This window comes from Embiotoca jacksoni, unplaced genomic scaffold (genome assembly GCF_022577435.1).
Source record: "Embiotoca jacksoni isolate LCO1_2020_lvr unplaced genomic scaffold, fEmbJac1.0.p SCAF_144, whole genome shotgun sequence".
In the NCBI taxonomy this organism is placed as follows: domain Eukaryota; kingdom Metazoa; phylum Chordata; class Actinopteri; family Embiotocidae; genus Embiotoca; species Embiotoca jacksoni.
The window spans coordinates 138,933-153,383 of record NW_027185279.1 but is presented as its reverse complement, the minus strand read 5'-3'; the positions used below and the strand labels follow the sequence as shown (position 1 = coordinate 153,383).

Below are 14,451 nucleotides of genomic sequence, written 5' to 3'. Positions count from 1 at the left end.
CACGCGAGAGCGATCTAAGCGCACGCGCAAAAAAACGATCTGCCGACGGCTTCGCTCTGCCGTGAATATTTCATCGGCGGCCGACGCGCTCGCCTCCTTTCAGGCGCGCGACGACGCGGCGAAACGAGGAATAAAGCCGGCGAGTCGTTAAAATACAGAAGAGATGTCCGTGAATCGCGGGAACGGTGACACACGAAGTCTCGTTACTTCGCAAGGTTTCGCGTTAACTCGCAATATATTTTGTGTTACCTCGAGAGACAAAGACAAATCTTTGCGGCTAACCTACAACAACGAGAGACCGTATTGGTAAAAAAAAAAAAAAAAATGTTCGTAGCTTCCGCGTCTGAAAAATGAGGCCCGGTGCGGGACGTGCTTTAAACTGCAATACCACCGAGGGCCACTAGGGGCCGGCTCCGTTAAAAAAAAACCTCCGTTGACTCCCGTTCAACTTCTGGAATTGGAAATGAAGCCTCAAATAGGGGTTTGTTTGGGGGCGTGTCTATTTGATTGACAGGCCTGCGGTGCAGTCAGGTTTCCAAGTATGGGTGGGCGGGGCGCGGCGCCCCTCTGGGGTTTCCCACCAGATCCGAGTCGCAGGCCCGCCGCTCGCTCGCTCGCCCAAATATGGTCACGTCCGGCTCGAAAACCGCGTCAAAACCGCGGGCTGCCGGGCTTGTCCGCGATCTTAACTCCCACGTCGTACTTTAAGAAGCTCCCTTCAGAACCGCGGAGGATTTTCACGTCTAAAATTGTCGCGTCGGCCTTTTAAGGTTCTGTAAAAACTCGCCTCTCTCGTTGCGGCGTTTTCAGGCTCAGTCAGAGAAAGCCTCAGCAGCATCCTGCCAACGGCGTCATCAGATCGGTCCGTTGCTCGGAGGATCCATTAATCTAATGAAATCAAACTGCGCCCTATAATGCACCCGACGACCTTTAGATGTCCGCGAACCGAAGGAGCCGCCGCACCGTCAGAACCAACAGGAGTCTTTTATTCTGAAAAACCGAGGCCACGGTTAAATACGAGAGATGGGGTTAAGCCTGGTCGCCCGGCAACGAGACCCTGTATTCAGTAAAGCTGGGAGAATTATTATTATTTTTGTTTTTGTATTGTCAGGCCAATGCACGTTTTTCCCATCACACAAGAGGCATAAACCGAATAAATCAAAACAGACTTGTAGCTGTATGAAAGTAAACAATGTTTGAGGTCAAACTATTTCAAAATAAAACCAATAAAGCACACACACACACACACACACACACGATAAACTCTTCTTCTGCAGTGATCTAAGAAAGTCTTTGTCTTTACATGTTCAAATTCCTGCAACAGGATCACGTCTAACTCCAGCAACCTCGCCGGCTGCCAAGACCCGACCACGATGCGTCACTGCTGCCCCCTACAGGCTGCTTCCAGCACTGCAGCAGCACTGAGGCCTCCATGACTCACTGGAAAAAAAAAAAAAAAAAAAAGAAAAGCCAGACGATGTGCTTCTTCTTCTCATAGTTTTTCTAACAGATTCTGGAGAAAATAAATAAATCAAATAAAACTCCGTCTAGTGAGTTATTGCCAGGCACACTGCAAGCCCAAGCAAAAAAAAAAAAAAAAAAGACTTTTTTTGCAGACTAATATTTTGATGGATTTTGCCTTTTTTACGGGACCGGCAGCATCGCGTGATCGTAGTGATTGAAAAAAAACAAACACGTTTACTATTTAGTTAGAAAGAAGCCAAATTCTCAAGTTGATATTTTTCAATTTAAACTGTACACGAGAAGGATTATTAAACAAAAGAACAGTGATTTTTTTGATTTTTTTTAATGACAGTTTTCATTGAACTTTAAGCATTCAGGTTGTTGTTGTTGTTGTTTTTTAGCATAGTCGGCATTTTTAGTTTAGCACGTTAGCATAGTAGCTACTTGGTCACAAACCACAGAATGAGATAAACACATTTGATTTGATTTGGTTTTTTTTTCGAACGCATAAAAGTAAAACTAAGAACTAACAGGAAGATAAACGCGGTAGAGTTACTGAATGAGTACGACGCACGGCGTTAAACTCCACCGGGGCTCGGGTCGCGTTGAGCGTAAATCGGATTTCCTTTCTTCACCGGCAAGTGTGCCAACGGTTTCATCGGGGGACCTAAATGGAGGCCGACGATAATGAACGCTTCAGTTGAATCTGGGTTAAGCTCATGATTTGGGGGGGTATCGAGTTTCTCGTGAAAGGCCTGCAGGTATTCATCTAATTTTAAAGACCACCCCCCTCCTCCCCCCCAAAAAAGAAAGGAAAAATTAGACAGTTTCAGCGCTTTTTAAAAAAAAAAATATATATATATATCTTAACCAACCGCTGGAAAAAAAAAAAACGGCTTCCCTACGGCAGCTTGCGTTTATCGAACTCTACTAACATGCTCTAATTCTACTTCTGTCCTAACTTTGGCTTGGAGGGATTCTCAGGCAGCCAAAAAAATGCGTGAATGTTTTCCACACTAACCGCCTATTTATTTTTTTTTACACATGCTTACGCAGAGCTGGATTGTGCGACTGTGTCAACTGGGTCAGAGGAAATTTTCATGGTCGCTGCCCATTTTTTTTTTTTTTGCAGACCGAGCCGGGCCCTGAGCAACGAGTAAAAAAAAACAAAAAACAAAACAAAACAAAAAAAACCCAACTGTTTTGTTAATCGTGTTTTTTTCCATTGAGTGACACAGTTAAAGGATCATTCCACCAGTTTTACACACACACACACACACACACACACACACACACACACACACACACACACACACACACACACGTTCGACTCAGCCAATGAAAACTGCTGTACAAAGACTACCGTGGCAAATCTTGAGGACGTAACCCTGATGATGTCATAGGGATTGGATGATGTCACGGGGGGAGAGGGGGTTATTTTGGCTTCAGGTGACTGGTAAAAAATAAAAAAAATAAAAAAAAGCAGCGATGAGAATAAGAAAGCCGTCTGAAACACGTGAATTTATCAGGTGACGAGGGGTCGAAACGAACACGCAGTGAGTTGCATCCTGGGTAACGTAGTTTCCGGTGGTTTTTTTTTTTATTTTTTATTTTTTTTTAATAACAGCCTCTGCTGTCAACTTAACCCTTTCAAAGGATTAGTTAACCGTAACGCAAGACGCTTTTACTAATACTAATGCTCGTTTCCATTCAGAGAATAGTTGTATTAGACTACGACTACTGATGCACGGCTAAACACGGGTTCAAATGCGAGGATTTAATATTCAGCTGAAGCCCACGTTGGTTTAGTGACGCTGTACGTACGTATGTAAAAAAAAAAAAAAAAGCCGGATCCAAGGAGGGTCTTCGTCCCGGTCGTGAAATCTTTTACAGGCAGGTCCATGAAATCAAAATGATGGAAGACTTTTTTTGTTGTTGTTGTCCCCCCGCCCCTGTTGGAAGTGAACGTGTGGTTTTTGGATGAACTGCCTCAACAACTGAAAATTTGGCCTTCGAGATCGACGGCAGCTCAAATCTTTTTATCTTCTGTATTTTATTTTGTTCGAGAGTAAGTTGACTTACTTGTGTGATTAGAAAACGTTGGAAACACCCGGTGGGAGAAGTTCTCCAGAGATTTTCGATCCAGTAGACAAAAGATAGCTGATAGCTGAACCCCCCTCCTCCCCCCCACCCTCCCCCCAACGTCACTTAAACCAACGCCGCGGGGCCGTGTAGGCCAACGGGAAAAACATGCACCGACGAGCCGACACCGAAAAACGATGCGCCGCTCGAACAAGAACAGGCTTCTTTTTTTTTTTTCTTTTTTTCTTTCGCGAGGAGCAATCACGTCACGGAGAAGGAATTTTTGGATCGATGCAACGTCGGAAAAAAGTTCGCGATCAATCCTTAAAAGAAGGGAAGGAAAAAACAGTCTGCGGGGGCCGTTGGACGGCGTTGGAAACCACACGGCTGGAAATAAACCGGAACGAGCACTAAAGCATCTGCAGAAATTTTTTTTTAAAAAATACCAAAAAAAAAAAGCTGCAGATTAACTCGGCCAGTTTTTTTTAGTTTTTTTTTTATTTATGCTCTAATCAGACCAAATCCTCGGGAGTGGAGTTGAGAGTTCCGCTGGTTTGAACTAAATAAAACGTGGGAGGTGGTGTTTGGCTATTTTAGGAGTGAGGAGTTAGCCGGCTGACGCGAGACAAACAACCGGAGGCCCAAAAAAAAAAAGCGATATTAGAAGGCCGCCGCGTTCGGGCTGCAATAAAAAACAAAAAACAGTCGCGAATCTGGAGCGGAAATCGCTGCGTGGGCTCAGGAACCATCGTCCGTGTCCACGGTTGAGAAGTCAAAACATATATATATATATATATATATATATATATATATATAAACACACATGTAGCTCGACGGACTGACTCCCGACTTTTTCTGGAAAATGGCAAAAGTCTCCAGTTTGGCATCTTCCAGGCTAAATAGGAGAGGGACCACCCGGCCTTTTATCGGCACACGGTTTAAAAAGCCGGCATCCACGATGGTACAGGGATGCGTCACTACGCGTGGCGTGGTCAGCTTGCACATCTGGGAAGGCGCCATCAAATGCCGAGCGATACAAAGAAGGGTTTTCAACAAATTTGCCGCGTCGTGAGACGAAAAATACCACAAAAGAAGCCCTCCTCCCCCGAACTGTTGAGCAGCTGAAATCCTACACGGGGCGAGAAAGGGACGACATTTCGCTTTCAAAACTCCACCAACTTCCGCTCCCTTCAGTTCCCTGACGTTCTACAAGAGTGTTGTTAAAAGCAGGAGGTCACTTTTTGTTCTTTTTTGCAACGTGTCAAATTCAATCTCTCCGTTTCTACATTTTTCATATTAAATACGTTTTTTTTTTGTTTTTTTTACGTGACTTGCAACACGTCGCGTTCCGTTTGCGATCGACGCGACATTTTTGGGGAAACGGTAAGAAACGAGCAAAGATAATCTCAGAAAAAAAGGGCAGGAGAGAAAAAAAAAGAAAAAAAAAAGGATTAAAAACCTGGTAAGCGAGCATTTCCCACAGTCGGAAGTGGTTGTTAAACCTGCAGGGTTTCAGTTTATTACTTTATTTACTTGTTTACTTATTTATTTCACTTCATTTCACTGCTCTGCCGCTAACCACGCGTCCGACCCGGGTCCCAGGAGCTCGGCCCTCGCTCCCCGAGCCCGGATGACTTCGTGGCGCGTATTCATAATTGATGGCTGCTTTTTAGCGTGACGCCGAGTCACGGCGGTGAAAGAGGGCACGTTTAAAAATAGCCAGGACAACCTGCCGTCGTCCCATCCATTATTTAAGACCACCCGGAGATCTGATCTGGCAGCCGTTATGCTCCACACACACACACTGGGGGTGGTGGTGGGGGGGGGCTCGGGCAGAATTAATGGGGCTACTGTGACATAATTACCAAGAGGTGAAGATTAAGGCTTAAATAATGGATTGTTTTCCATAAATATGGGTACGCTGTATTTACCGACTCCCGTTGTCTTCCGAAAAATGTTTACAAACTCATCGTCGGACGGTCGGTGGCTTGGACCCACATTTCAGCCGCAAGAAGCTCATTTCGAAAATCAATTCTGTGTATTAATATAATAACAATAATAATAATAATAACAAGCGGATGTACTGGCGGAAAAACATGGGCCCTTAATTGACAGCCGAAGGCCATTAGCAGCCGACAAATTGCCGCAATCGATCACCATTACGCGACGGGACTGGACGCGGACGAGTCTCCGGGGGACGGGACGGGACGTAAACCCGAACGACGGCACGTCCTGATGAATCCACACGTTCCCAAGTGCTGTCAAATTTGCACCTTTGTCACGACTCAGCTGTTTCTGTCCACCCTCATCAGGCCGCAAGGTGCACATGCCGTGACCTAATGTACTAAGAGGCATGCATTTGTATTCCCGTGCGTGTGGTCTTTCATCCCTTCAGAGCTGGCGGTGTACATTTCGGTTACCTGGCAACCCCCCCCCCCCAATCTCCCCCCCCCCCCCCCCTCCTTTGAGAAAGTTGTAACGGGAGTCTGCTGCAGGCGAGCGACTGTACAAATGGACCGATGCTTTTTAACATTTCACGAAACAGAACCTGCTTCTTCAGGGCGGGTAGCTGCCCTCGAGCAAGGCGTTAAAAATGTCGACTTAATTTTTTTTTTTTTTGTGGCTGACCTCTGACCTCCTTCTGAAAAGCCTCTTTTAAAAAAAAAAACGGTTTTAAGATGTAGTGCAAAACAGATGAGTCCATTTTTTTATTTTTTTTTTTTGCTCCCTTACCATCAACACTGAGGTCCTCACGGCCTCGGACACGCTCTGCCTCACCTCCGCGGCGGTGCCCGGCTTGTTGAGCCCCCCTCGTGAACTTCCTCGCCTCAGGTGGAGCAGAAGCCATAGCGTGGCGCACCTTTTCATCAGACGGCCAGGTTACCGGAGAAGGAAAGAACAACAAACAACAACAAAAAATAAAAAAATAAAATAAAAGCAACGCGCGCGGTGATTCTCTCGGCTGTCCGACGTGCGTAAAAGGTTCAACTTTGACACCCACCCAGCTCCGTCACCGACTACCAGGACACCCGACGAGGACTTCCCGAGCCGGAGAGCAACATCCAGAAAGGCTGCTCGCGGTCTTGTCCCATCAGCGGCTCCCCCCCTTTGCGCAAACTGACACGCCCCCCCTCCATCTCCCCTCTCTCCCCTCCTCGCCCGTAATAAAACCCATTGGGACAACACTGCCAACTAATTCATCCATCATATTCAGAGCCAATAAGCTCTACTTTATATACCATGACGGCATTATTATTATTATTATTATTTTTTTTTTAAGTATACGCTGTATGGGACACTTTAACTTGATCTTATTTGTATTTTTATTTTGCTTCCATAACAGATTCTGTTATATTTAAACGAATTTATAAAGCAATTTATGTCGTTATTGTTGTAAAACAACAACAACAACAACAACAACCCAGGATGCATAAAGCAACTGAGCACCGCACTAAGTAGTATTTTTGCAGGTTATATAACCACAAACCTGCACACCGTCCCTGATACGCGCCTCGGGCTGACGTCGCCCCCTGCTGGACGCGTTGTAGCGCTGCAACTACACAGCGTGTGCTTTTTTATTTTTTTTATTTTTTTTCTAGGGCTTTGAAGCCATCTGACCGCACAGAGGCAGTACAGTAACGCTAATAATTATTGATGCGTTTAATGCCAGTAGGAAATATTAATTCGGCCTTATAAGTAGCCTGGATGAGTAAAAAAAAAAATATATATATATAAATAAATAACGGGAAGTATGGTAAAGAAATAAAGATGCAGGTTAATTACGGTGGGTTATGACGCAACAGTTTGTCCGTGGAAAATTAACATAAATAATACGAATCACTCTTATTGCTGAATAAGCAGAAAATGTCGATCACTTTAATGGGAACCTGCGGGTCAGCAATGCAAGAGGAGTTATACCAACGCTCAATCACCTTCACTCACGGTGCCACGTTTGTCCTTTCACAACAACAACAACAACAACAACTGTACAGCTCTAGAAACGCCGTATAATTAGTGTGAGGACCAGTAGCGACGGTCGCCTACTGTTTTGCCACATAACATCATGTATTATACGTATATTACGTGGTGTCGTACACAGTTGTACGTAAACGAAAACACATTAGGGCTCAGTGCATGCTGGGAAATTCCATTCCCCTTTTTCCCCCAACTCACTACAGCGGTATTTCTTGTAGATAATTACCAACCGTGTCTCTTGCTCTTTGCTATAATAATGTCATTAATGGGATTATTATTATTATTATTATTATTATTATTATTATTCATGATGTGAATGCGGGTGGATACACCAACTAAACCACATCGCGTGTCTTTGAACGCAGCAGCGTGTTTTCCAGGCTGCTGTATCCACAGTCTGCGGCACAGCGGCGCTGCACACCCCCCCCCCCTCCCTCCATGGCTGTGTAGGACTGGTCCTCCTCCTCCTCCTCCTCCTCCCCACCAACACCAACCCCACAACAGCAACCTGATACCGGAGACGAGCGGTCCAGACAAGCCTGCGGAAAAAAAAAATAAAAGCGCCGAGGCGTTCCCAGCCGCCCCGGATCACCGACAGATATCCATCTCTTCCTCCCCCTCCGCTCCGCTCCGCCGCCGGTCTGTCAAGCGCGACCCCCCGGGGGAGGAACGATCCTCCCGTCTGACGATCGCCCGAGGAGAGGAGCTGACTTGTGAATTATTTCTCGGGTGTTTTTTTTTTTTCTTTAGTTTTGGTTTTTTTTTCTTCCCTACCCCTCTCCGCGACGACGCGGTCGCGGAATGAGACCGGACCCGGGACGACTCCCGGGCTAAGCGTCGTGTTCGCTCCCATCGCGGAGGTGGACGTGGGGGGGGGGGAGCGGAGCTAACCCCGAGCTAGTCGGCTAAAACCGCTTTTTATACGCCCGAAATTCTCCGGCTGCGATGTCGAAAGAGGGGACGTCCTTACAAACCGTGCGGCTGAAAACGGTTCGTGTGTAGGCGGGGGGGGGGGGGGGGGGGGGGAAGAGCTTCTTCAAGCCGCGTTTTGACTCTTCTTTTGGGGAAGTTTTTTTTTCTTTTTTTCTTCGGTAGTGCCAGACGGCAGCTAGCGATGCTAGGCTAGGCTAGCAGATATGGACGCTGTCCGCTGGCTGAGACGGAGCTGGAAGACCCGCCGAACAAGTTAGCTGCTCCGGCGGCGGAGCCCGGAGACCTCGGGCCGAAACTTGGGAACTTTTGTTGTTGTTTTTTTTTTCCTTCTTCTTTTTTTTTTTTTTTTTTTTTTTTTTTTTATAAATAAATAAATCGGAGCTCGTTAATGTTAGTTTACCGAAATCACGTCCCCCCCCTTTTTTGTTTTCTTCGTGTGTGTTGGTGGTTGTGGGGGTTTTTTTTGCATCGTTTTCTCCGATGTGTTGTTCGACGCCTGCGAGAGCAGTTCAGGTTACCGAGCTGACGTGAGGAGGAAGAAGGGGACAGATTACGTGTGGAAGCTGCAGGAGAAGTAAAAAAAAAAAAAACACGAGTTTTTTTTTTTTTTTTTGGAGGAGCTCCAACAACAAGACCTCCTCCCTCACCACCCCCCCCCCCCCCAAAAAAAAGGAAAAAAAAAAAGAAAACGCTGTCATGGCTGGGGGTCGCATCACGATGAAATCCCTCGCTAAATTCGGGTTTTGCCTGGCGATCCTCCTGACTTCAGTGGCCGGTGAGTTGGGGCTTATTATTATTATTTATTTATTTATTTGGAGAGAGAATATGTGCTTGTCATTCAACATGTGATGCTTTCCATCATCTTCTGCTTGATTTCCGTGCTCACTTTTTTTTTTTTTTTTTTTTTTTTGGGTGGGGGGTAGGGGGTGGGGGGGGGGGGTGTTTGCAGATGTTGTCTCTCCTCATTTTCTTTAAGTGTGTTGTATTTATGGTTTATGTCCCCCTCCCCTCCTTCCCCCCCCCCCCCCCCCCCCCCCCCCAATCGTTGTCCATGTGTCGTTATCTCTGGACTGGATCTGAGGAGTTAAAAGTCGGAGCATCACATGTTTTTTTTTTTTTGTTTTTTTTTAAATCATTCTGTGTACAAAAGGCCTGGAAAAACACAAGCCAAACATACCGCAGTCCTTGTCTGCCAAGTTGTGTGTGTGTGTGTGTGTGTGTGTGTGTGTGTGTGTGTGTGTGTGTGTGCGTGCATCCCTACCACCACCACCACCACCACCACCACCCCCTCTCTGTTCGAGACTTTCTGGGCCTCGGCCAGGCTTCTGGGAGACCTTGGGCACGATAAGATAGTAAAAGCCGAAGGGGAGGAAGGAGGGCAGGTGGAATGTGTGGGAAGACCGGGACGGTATTTGTACAAGACCGGGGGTAGTTTTCTCATCGCCAGAAGTTCAGGTCTCGTTTTACAGCCCCCCGGTTGTTGTTGTTGTTGTTGTTGTTTTTTGCGAATGCGTGTATAAACAGCTTAATAATAACGTATTATCGTTTCTCCTCCGCCCATTCACAGGAAGGGGGGAAAAAAAAAATAAGAAGCCCCGAATAATAAGAACTGCCGTCATTTGAATACACAGCGTTCGTGGTTGTGCCGCTTTGCATTTATATTTGAATCTATAACAGACGAGCGGCGGACCGCCCGGCGTTGTTTGTTTTGAATTCTTACTTTGTGAGTACGAAGCCGGTAGGTGACCCGAGTCGAGGAGGAACTTTGAATCGGACGGCGGCGGCCGGAGGCAGAGGCCGATGACGCGTTCACGAAACGGGACGAAACGGGACGAAATGTCCGATTGGGACTTTGTTGTTGGGTTTGTTTTACCGTCGATCGCCACCTTGTGGCCGCAAAACCAATCGCGAGCGGCGACGAGGTCGACACGGCGGATAAAGGTTTGCCCCGCTGGTGGTACGTAGCGACGGGCGTTTCAAGAGAAAGTAAAAAAAAAAAATATTAATCAAATATGCCTTTTATCTTCTCTTTATGTTGTTTCAATGGCGCATTACTGCCACCTTCAGACGGGAGTAGGTCATGACAACTACGGGAAATAAGGAAGAACGATAGTACGCATACATTTTTTATTTTTTATTTATAATCTCGTGCTGACGTCCATCGCCGCTGTCCCTCGAGGCTCGCCGTGAGCTACCACAGGCTACCGTTAGTCGAGCCACCGTAGCCAGCCCGGCTAGCCGTTATCAGAAATTTAGACCGAACCGCACGTGTGAATTTTTTTTGGGGGGGGGGGCGTTTTAACCTTCTATTCAACGGCACGTCGTGGAGCATTAGCGAGGCGTACGTACGGCAATCGGAACATGAAAAGATGTAAAGTCGGACATAAGACCTTCTAGCGCGAGTCGCTGTTCGGAAATAGGAATAAAAGGCCAGATGGGACGGTCGTATAGTCCTCCAGACGCTTCCACGATCTCGGCGTCTTTTTAAACATAAAAAATAAAAATCCGTCTTCTTACGGACTGTTTTGCCGTTGGCGGCCATCCCGTCGGAAAAATGAGACGTTAAAGCGTCCCGTTGGTTTGTCGAGTGTCCATTAAACCTTCGAACCGGAAGAAGAAGAAGAAGAAGACGCGACGACGATGCGGAAACCCGACCGTTGTCGCGCAAAAATTGTCTGCGGGCAGCTTAAATCATCGCGATCACGGGGTTATGTAATAACTGTGGTGGTGGTGGGACGGGGTGGGGGTGGGGGGGGGGGTGGGCGCTTCACATCACCATGAATTATTTGCGCCTCCGTTAGCGATCGCCGCCGAGACGATCGGCCCGATGGGCGATCAATCGACGCTCGATTTAAAAAAAAATTTTTTAAAAATAAATGAATGAATGAGGGCGGCAGTCAGACTTTGTTTTGGCGTAACGACTGCAAAGAGACGGGAGACAAAGCGTCTCTCTGTCTCTGTCTCGCTCTGTCTCGGTGCTGCCGCCGCTCTCGTGAATGCAAAGCAGAAGAGATCCCGGTGCCTCGGGATCGTACTCGCAACGTCGAGGCGGAGCGGAGGAGCCTAATAGCCCGAGGAGGGATCGGGGGGAGGGAGGAGGAGGGGAGGGGTAGCTAGTCATCTTCTCTGACCCAGCACACCCCCCCCCCCTCCCCCCGCCGCCCACACACACACACACACTTTAATGTCGCCCTCATTGCAACCCGACTCCACCTCTGGCTTTCAAATATTATTATTATTATTTATTTTTTTTGCCCGGTTTTCCCACCCGCCACGCCGTTTAACCCGTTTTCGCAGCCGGGCCGCCCGTCCGTAACCACGGCGACCGATCGGCGGCGCGTCCGCGCATTTAAAAACGCCTGCCGCTTCGAAATCTGGAGCGGGATAACACGGATCCGGAGACTCCACCTGACAGGTGTTCTGCTCGTGTCGGCGTATTTAGTCAAGCACCCACCCCCATCCCACCCTCACCCCCTCCCTTTTGTTTTGGTGGTGGTGGTGGGGGCGGGGGAGGGGAGGGGGGTGTTCCCAAAGAAGGATTAAGGGGCAGCGGTTGTATACTAAAGCGTAAGAAAAAAAGGGGGCGAGCTCATTCGCTACGCTCGTCCAAAACCCCTGAAACTGTCCCCCTGACAGACCTTACTGCCCCCCCCACCACCACCACCACCACCCACCCACCACGCCACTTTTTTACGCGAGATTACGAAGTCTGAATGTCTTACGAAGTCAACCCCCCCCCCGTCCCCCTCCCTCCCCCCTTTTAATGGCACGTTTTAGTCGGAAGGAACGAACTCGCCAAACGGGAACTTCTTAAATGCCACGTTCGGAGGGGAAATGCCGCCTCGGTGACACACGCGCCCAAATTGCAGCCGAGACATTTTTTTTTTGGGGGGGGGGTAAACAAAAGGCAGAAGGAGTCTCGGGGCGAGTTTTTAGTCGCACCGCAGGATGCCACGCTGAAATATTTTTGCGAGTAGTAATACGTGGGGGAGGGAAACTCCACCAACATGACGCGTTAAAGTGCTTTCTTCATTCATTCATTCTGTCTCGGAACGGAGGAAGTAAAAAAAAACAACCTCAAGTTTTAGGATTCCAGACGCTTCAGACGAAGAAAAACTTTCGATATGTTTGCTTAAAAAGTGACGGAAAGAATTAACGAGCCGTGGAAATGTGGGAGCCTCCACCGATTATATTCTATCGGCCGTATTGGTATATACGTTGGCCGATACGATGACTTTCAGCCGGTCGTAATGCAGAAACCGATAACCCTCGTAAGATATACTTCTTTTACATACGTTTCGTCGCAAGAAACATATATAAGTATCTTTACTTCCTCGTATCGGTTCCAAAAATCCAGTATCGGTCTACAATATGCCGTGTAGAAATACCAGTGACACCAGCCGGTGTATTGGGGCGGCACGGGGATTAATAGAGTACAATAAAATGATTAATATCAACATTTCTTTACTCCCTCGTATCGATATCGGCCCCAAACTCCAGTATCGGTCGGGCTCTAATATATACTGCGTATAAATATTTGGAATTTCAAACCACATATTGACTCCCCGTTATGGTATCGGCATTTGACCGGGGGGGGGGGAGGTCCAGTATCGTTCCGAGTTCGACGAAATATTTTCTGCAAAATTTTCTTCAGATTGATCGTTTCATTCTTTTATAATTTGAATCTCACCGGACGTCCCCACTGCGAGATGAGCAAAGTCTCGAATTGAAGAGCGGCGCGACGACACGCGGCAGCCGTTTTTATTTGGGGCCGGAGATGTGAAACCGCTGCAGCCCCGCTTTGATTCCATGATATTTGGCACGCCGTCCGCATCATTATTTTCGGTGGGAAGAGAAAGACTGCAGATAGAAACAGACCAATGGAGGCGGGAGGCCCTTTTCTTTTTCTTTTTTATAACTGTTCAGATGAAATGAGCATGTTTCTTTACTACAATTTTTTTTTTATTTTTTTAGTTTCTGAATCGGAGGTAAAAGCAAAAAAAAAAAAAAAACCATCTGACACAATAGAACAGTGTTCAGCCAACCTACTGGTTTGGCCAAAAAAAAAAAAAAAAGGAGAAATTAGTGGATGTTTGGGGAAAACAAAAGGTGCAGCCTTGAGATGGTAACTCGGAGTGACAGCGTATGATTAGCACGAAGCGTTCTCCTTGACCGGCAGAGACAATAAGTCTAGAGCGCGCAAAAAATGTTGGACGAGCTGGGGGTTTTTTTTGTTTTGTTTTTTGTATCCGAATGGACAGAAGCTTTAAAAAAAAAAAAAAAAAAAAAAAAGGCAGCTACTTGTCTTTTTAGGGAGTCTTGTTTATTTCTCACTGCTGCTGCTGCTCCCTTATCCCACAAGTGTCATATAGCAGTGAATAAAAGAGTGTTAACGGTGCAGAGACTAGATAATATGTGCTTTATGTATCACTGATGGTAAATTATAACAATGATAATTAAAGGCAGAATGATACTGGATTTTTTTTTTTTTTTTTTGGGGGGGGGGGGGGCGATTACAGAAAGAAAACAAATATCAAAATATTGGTCGATTATTTTTTTTCAACGTATCGTGTAAAAACGCATTTTTGTCTTTGCAACGGCCCCTCAAAAGTGGTTATTGAATACTTTTGACACTTGACGGGATATTTTTCCGTTTCCTGTCCACGCTGACGTCTAACTGCCGATATTAAAAAAAAAAAAAAAAAGGAGATCAATTTTCGGTTTTCTTTTGTTCTGTTTTCTTGACTTGTCTGTAAAATATCGAATCTAAAAAATAAAAAACCTGAGGGGAAAAAAAGAAAAACAGCTGGAAAAATTTGAATTTTACTGTTTACTAATTATTATTTTTTTAAATAGAAACAAAAAGAATCAAATCTATGGATTATCTAGATGTTTCAGCTCTACGCTTGTGTGTGTGTGTGTGTTTTTTTTTTTTAAATAAGCGACGACATGCCCGCTTAGCTCTCAGAGTAGAACCAAACCACAGGCCCCTACCGG

General features: G+C 46.4%; 1 protein-coding gene and 1 long non-coding RNA gene across 3 annotated transcripts in view; one reads left to right on the top strand and one right to left on the bottom strand.

The window, feature by feature from the left end:
- Positions 1-6,026: 6,026 nt before the first annotated feature.
- Positions 6,027-14,451, bottom strand: part of LOC138197611 (uncharacterized) — a 35,780-nt gene continuing 27,355 nt past the window's right edge. For both annotated transcript variants that reach the window (XR_011178219.1, XR_011178220.1), the window contains exon 6: positions 6,027-6,406. This is a non-coding gene — a long non-coding RNA (uncharacterized lncRNA). The remainder of the gene's footprint in view (positions 6,407-14,451) is intronic.
- Positions 7,956-14,451, top strand: part of LOC138197610 (bone morphogenetic protein receptor type-2-like) — a 32,314-nt gene continuing 25,818 nt past the window's right edge. Inside the window, 1 exon segment of the mRNA XM_069148452.1 lies at positions 7,956-9,229. Within this exon segment, the coding sequence (XP_069004553.1) occupies positions 9,151-9,229 (79 nt within the window). The 5' untranslated portion in view covers positions 7,956-9,150.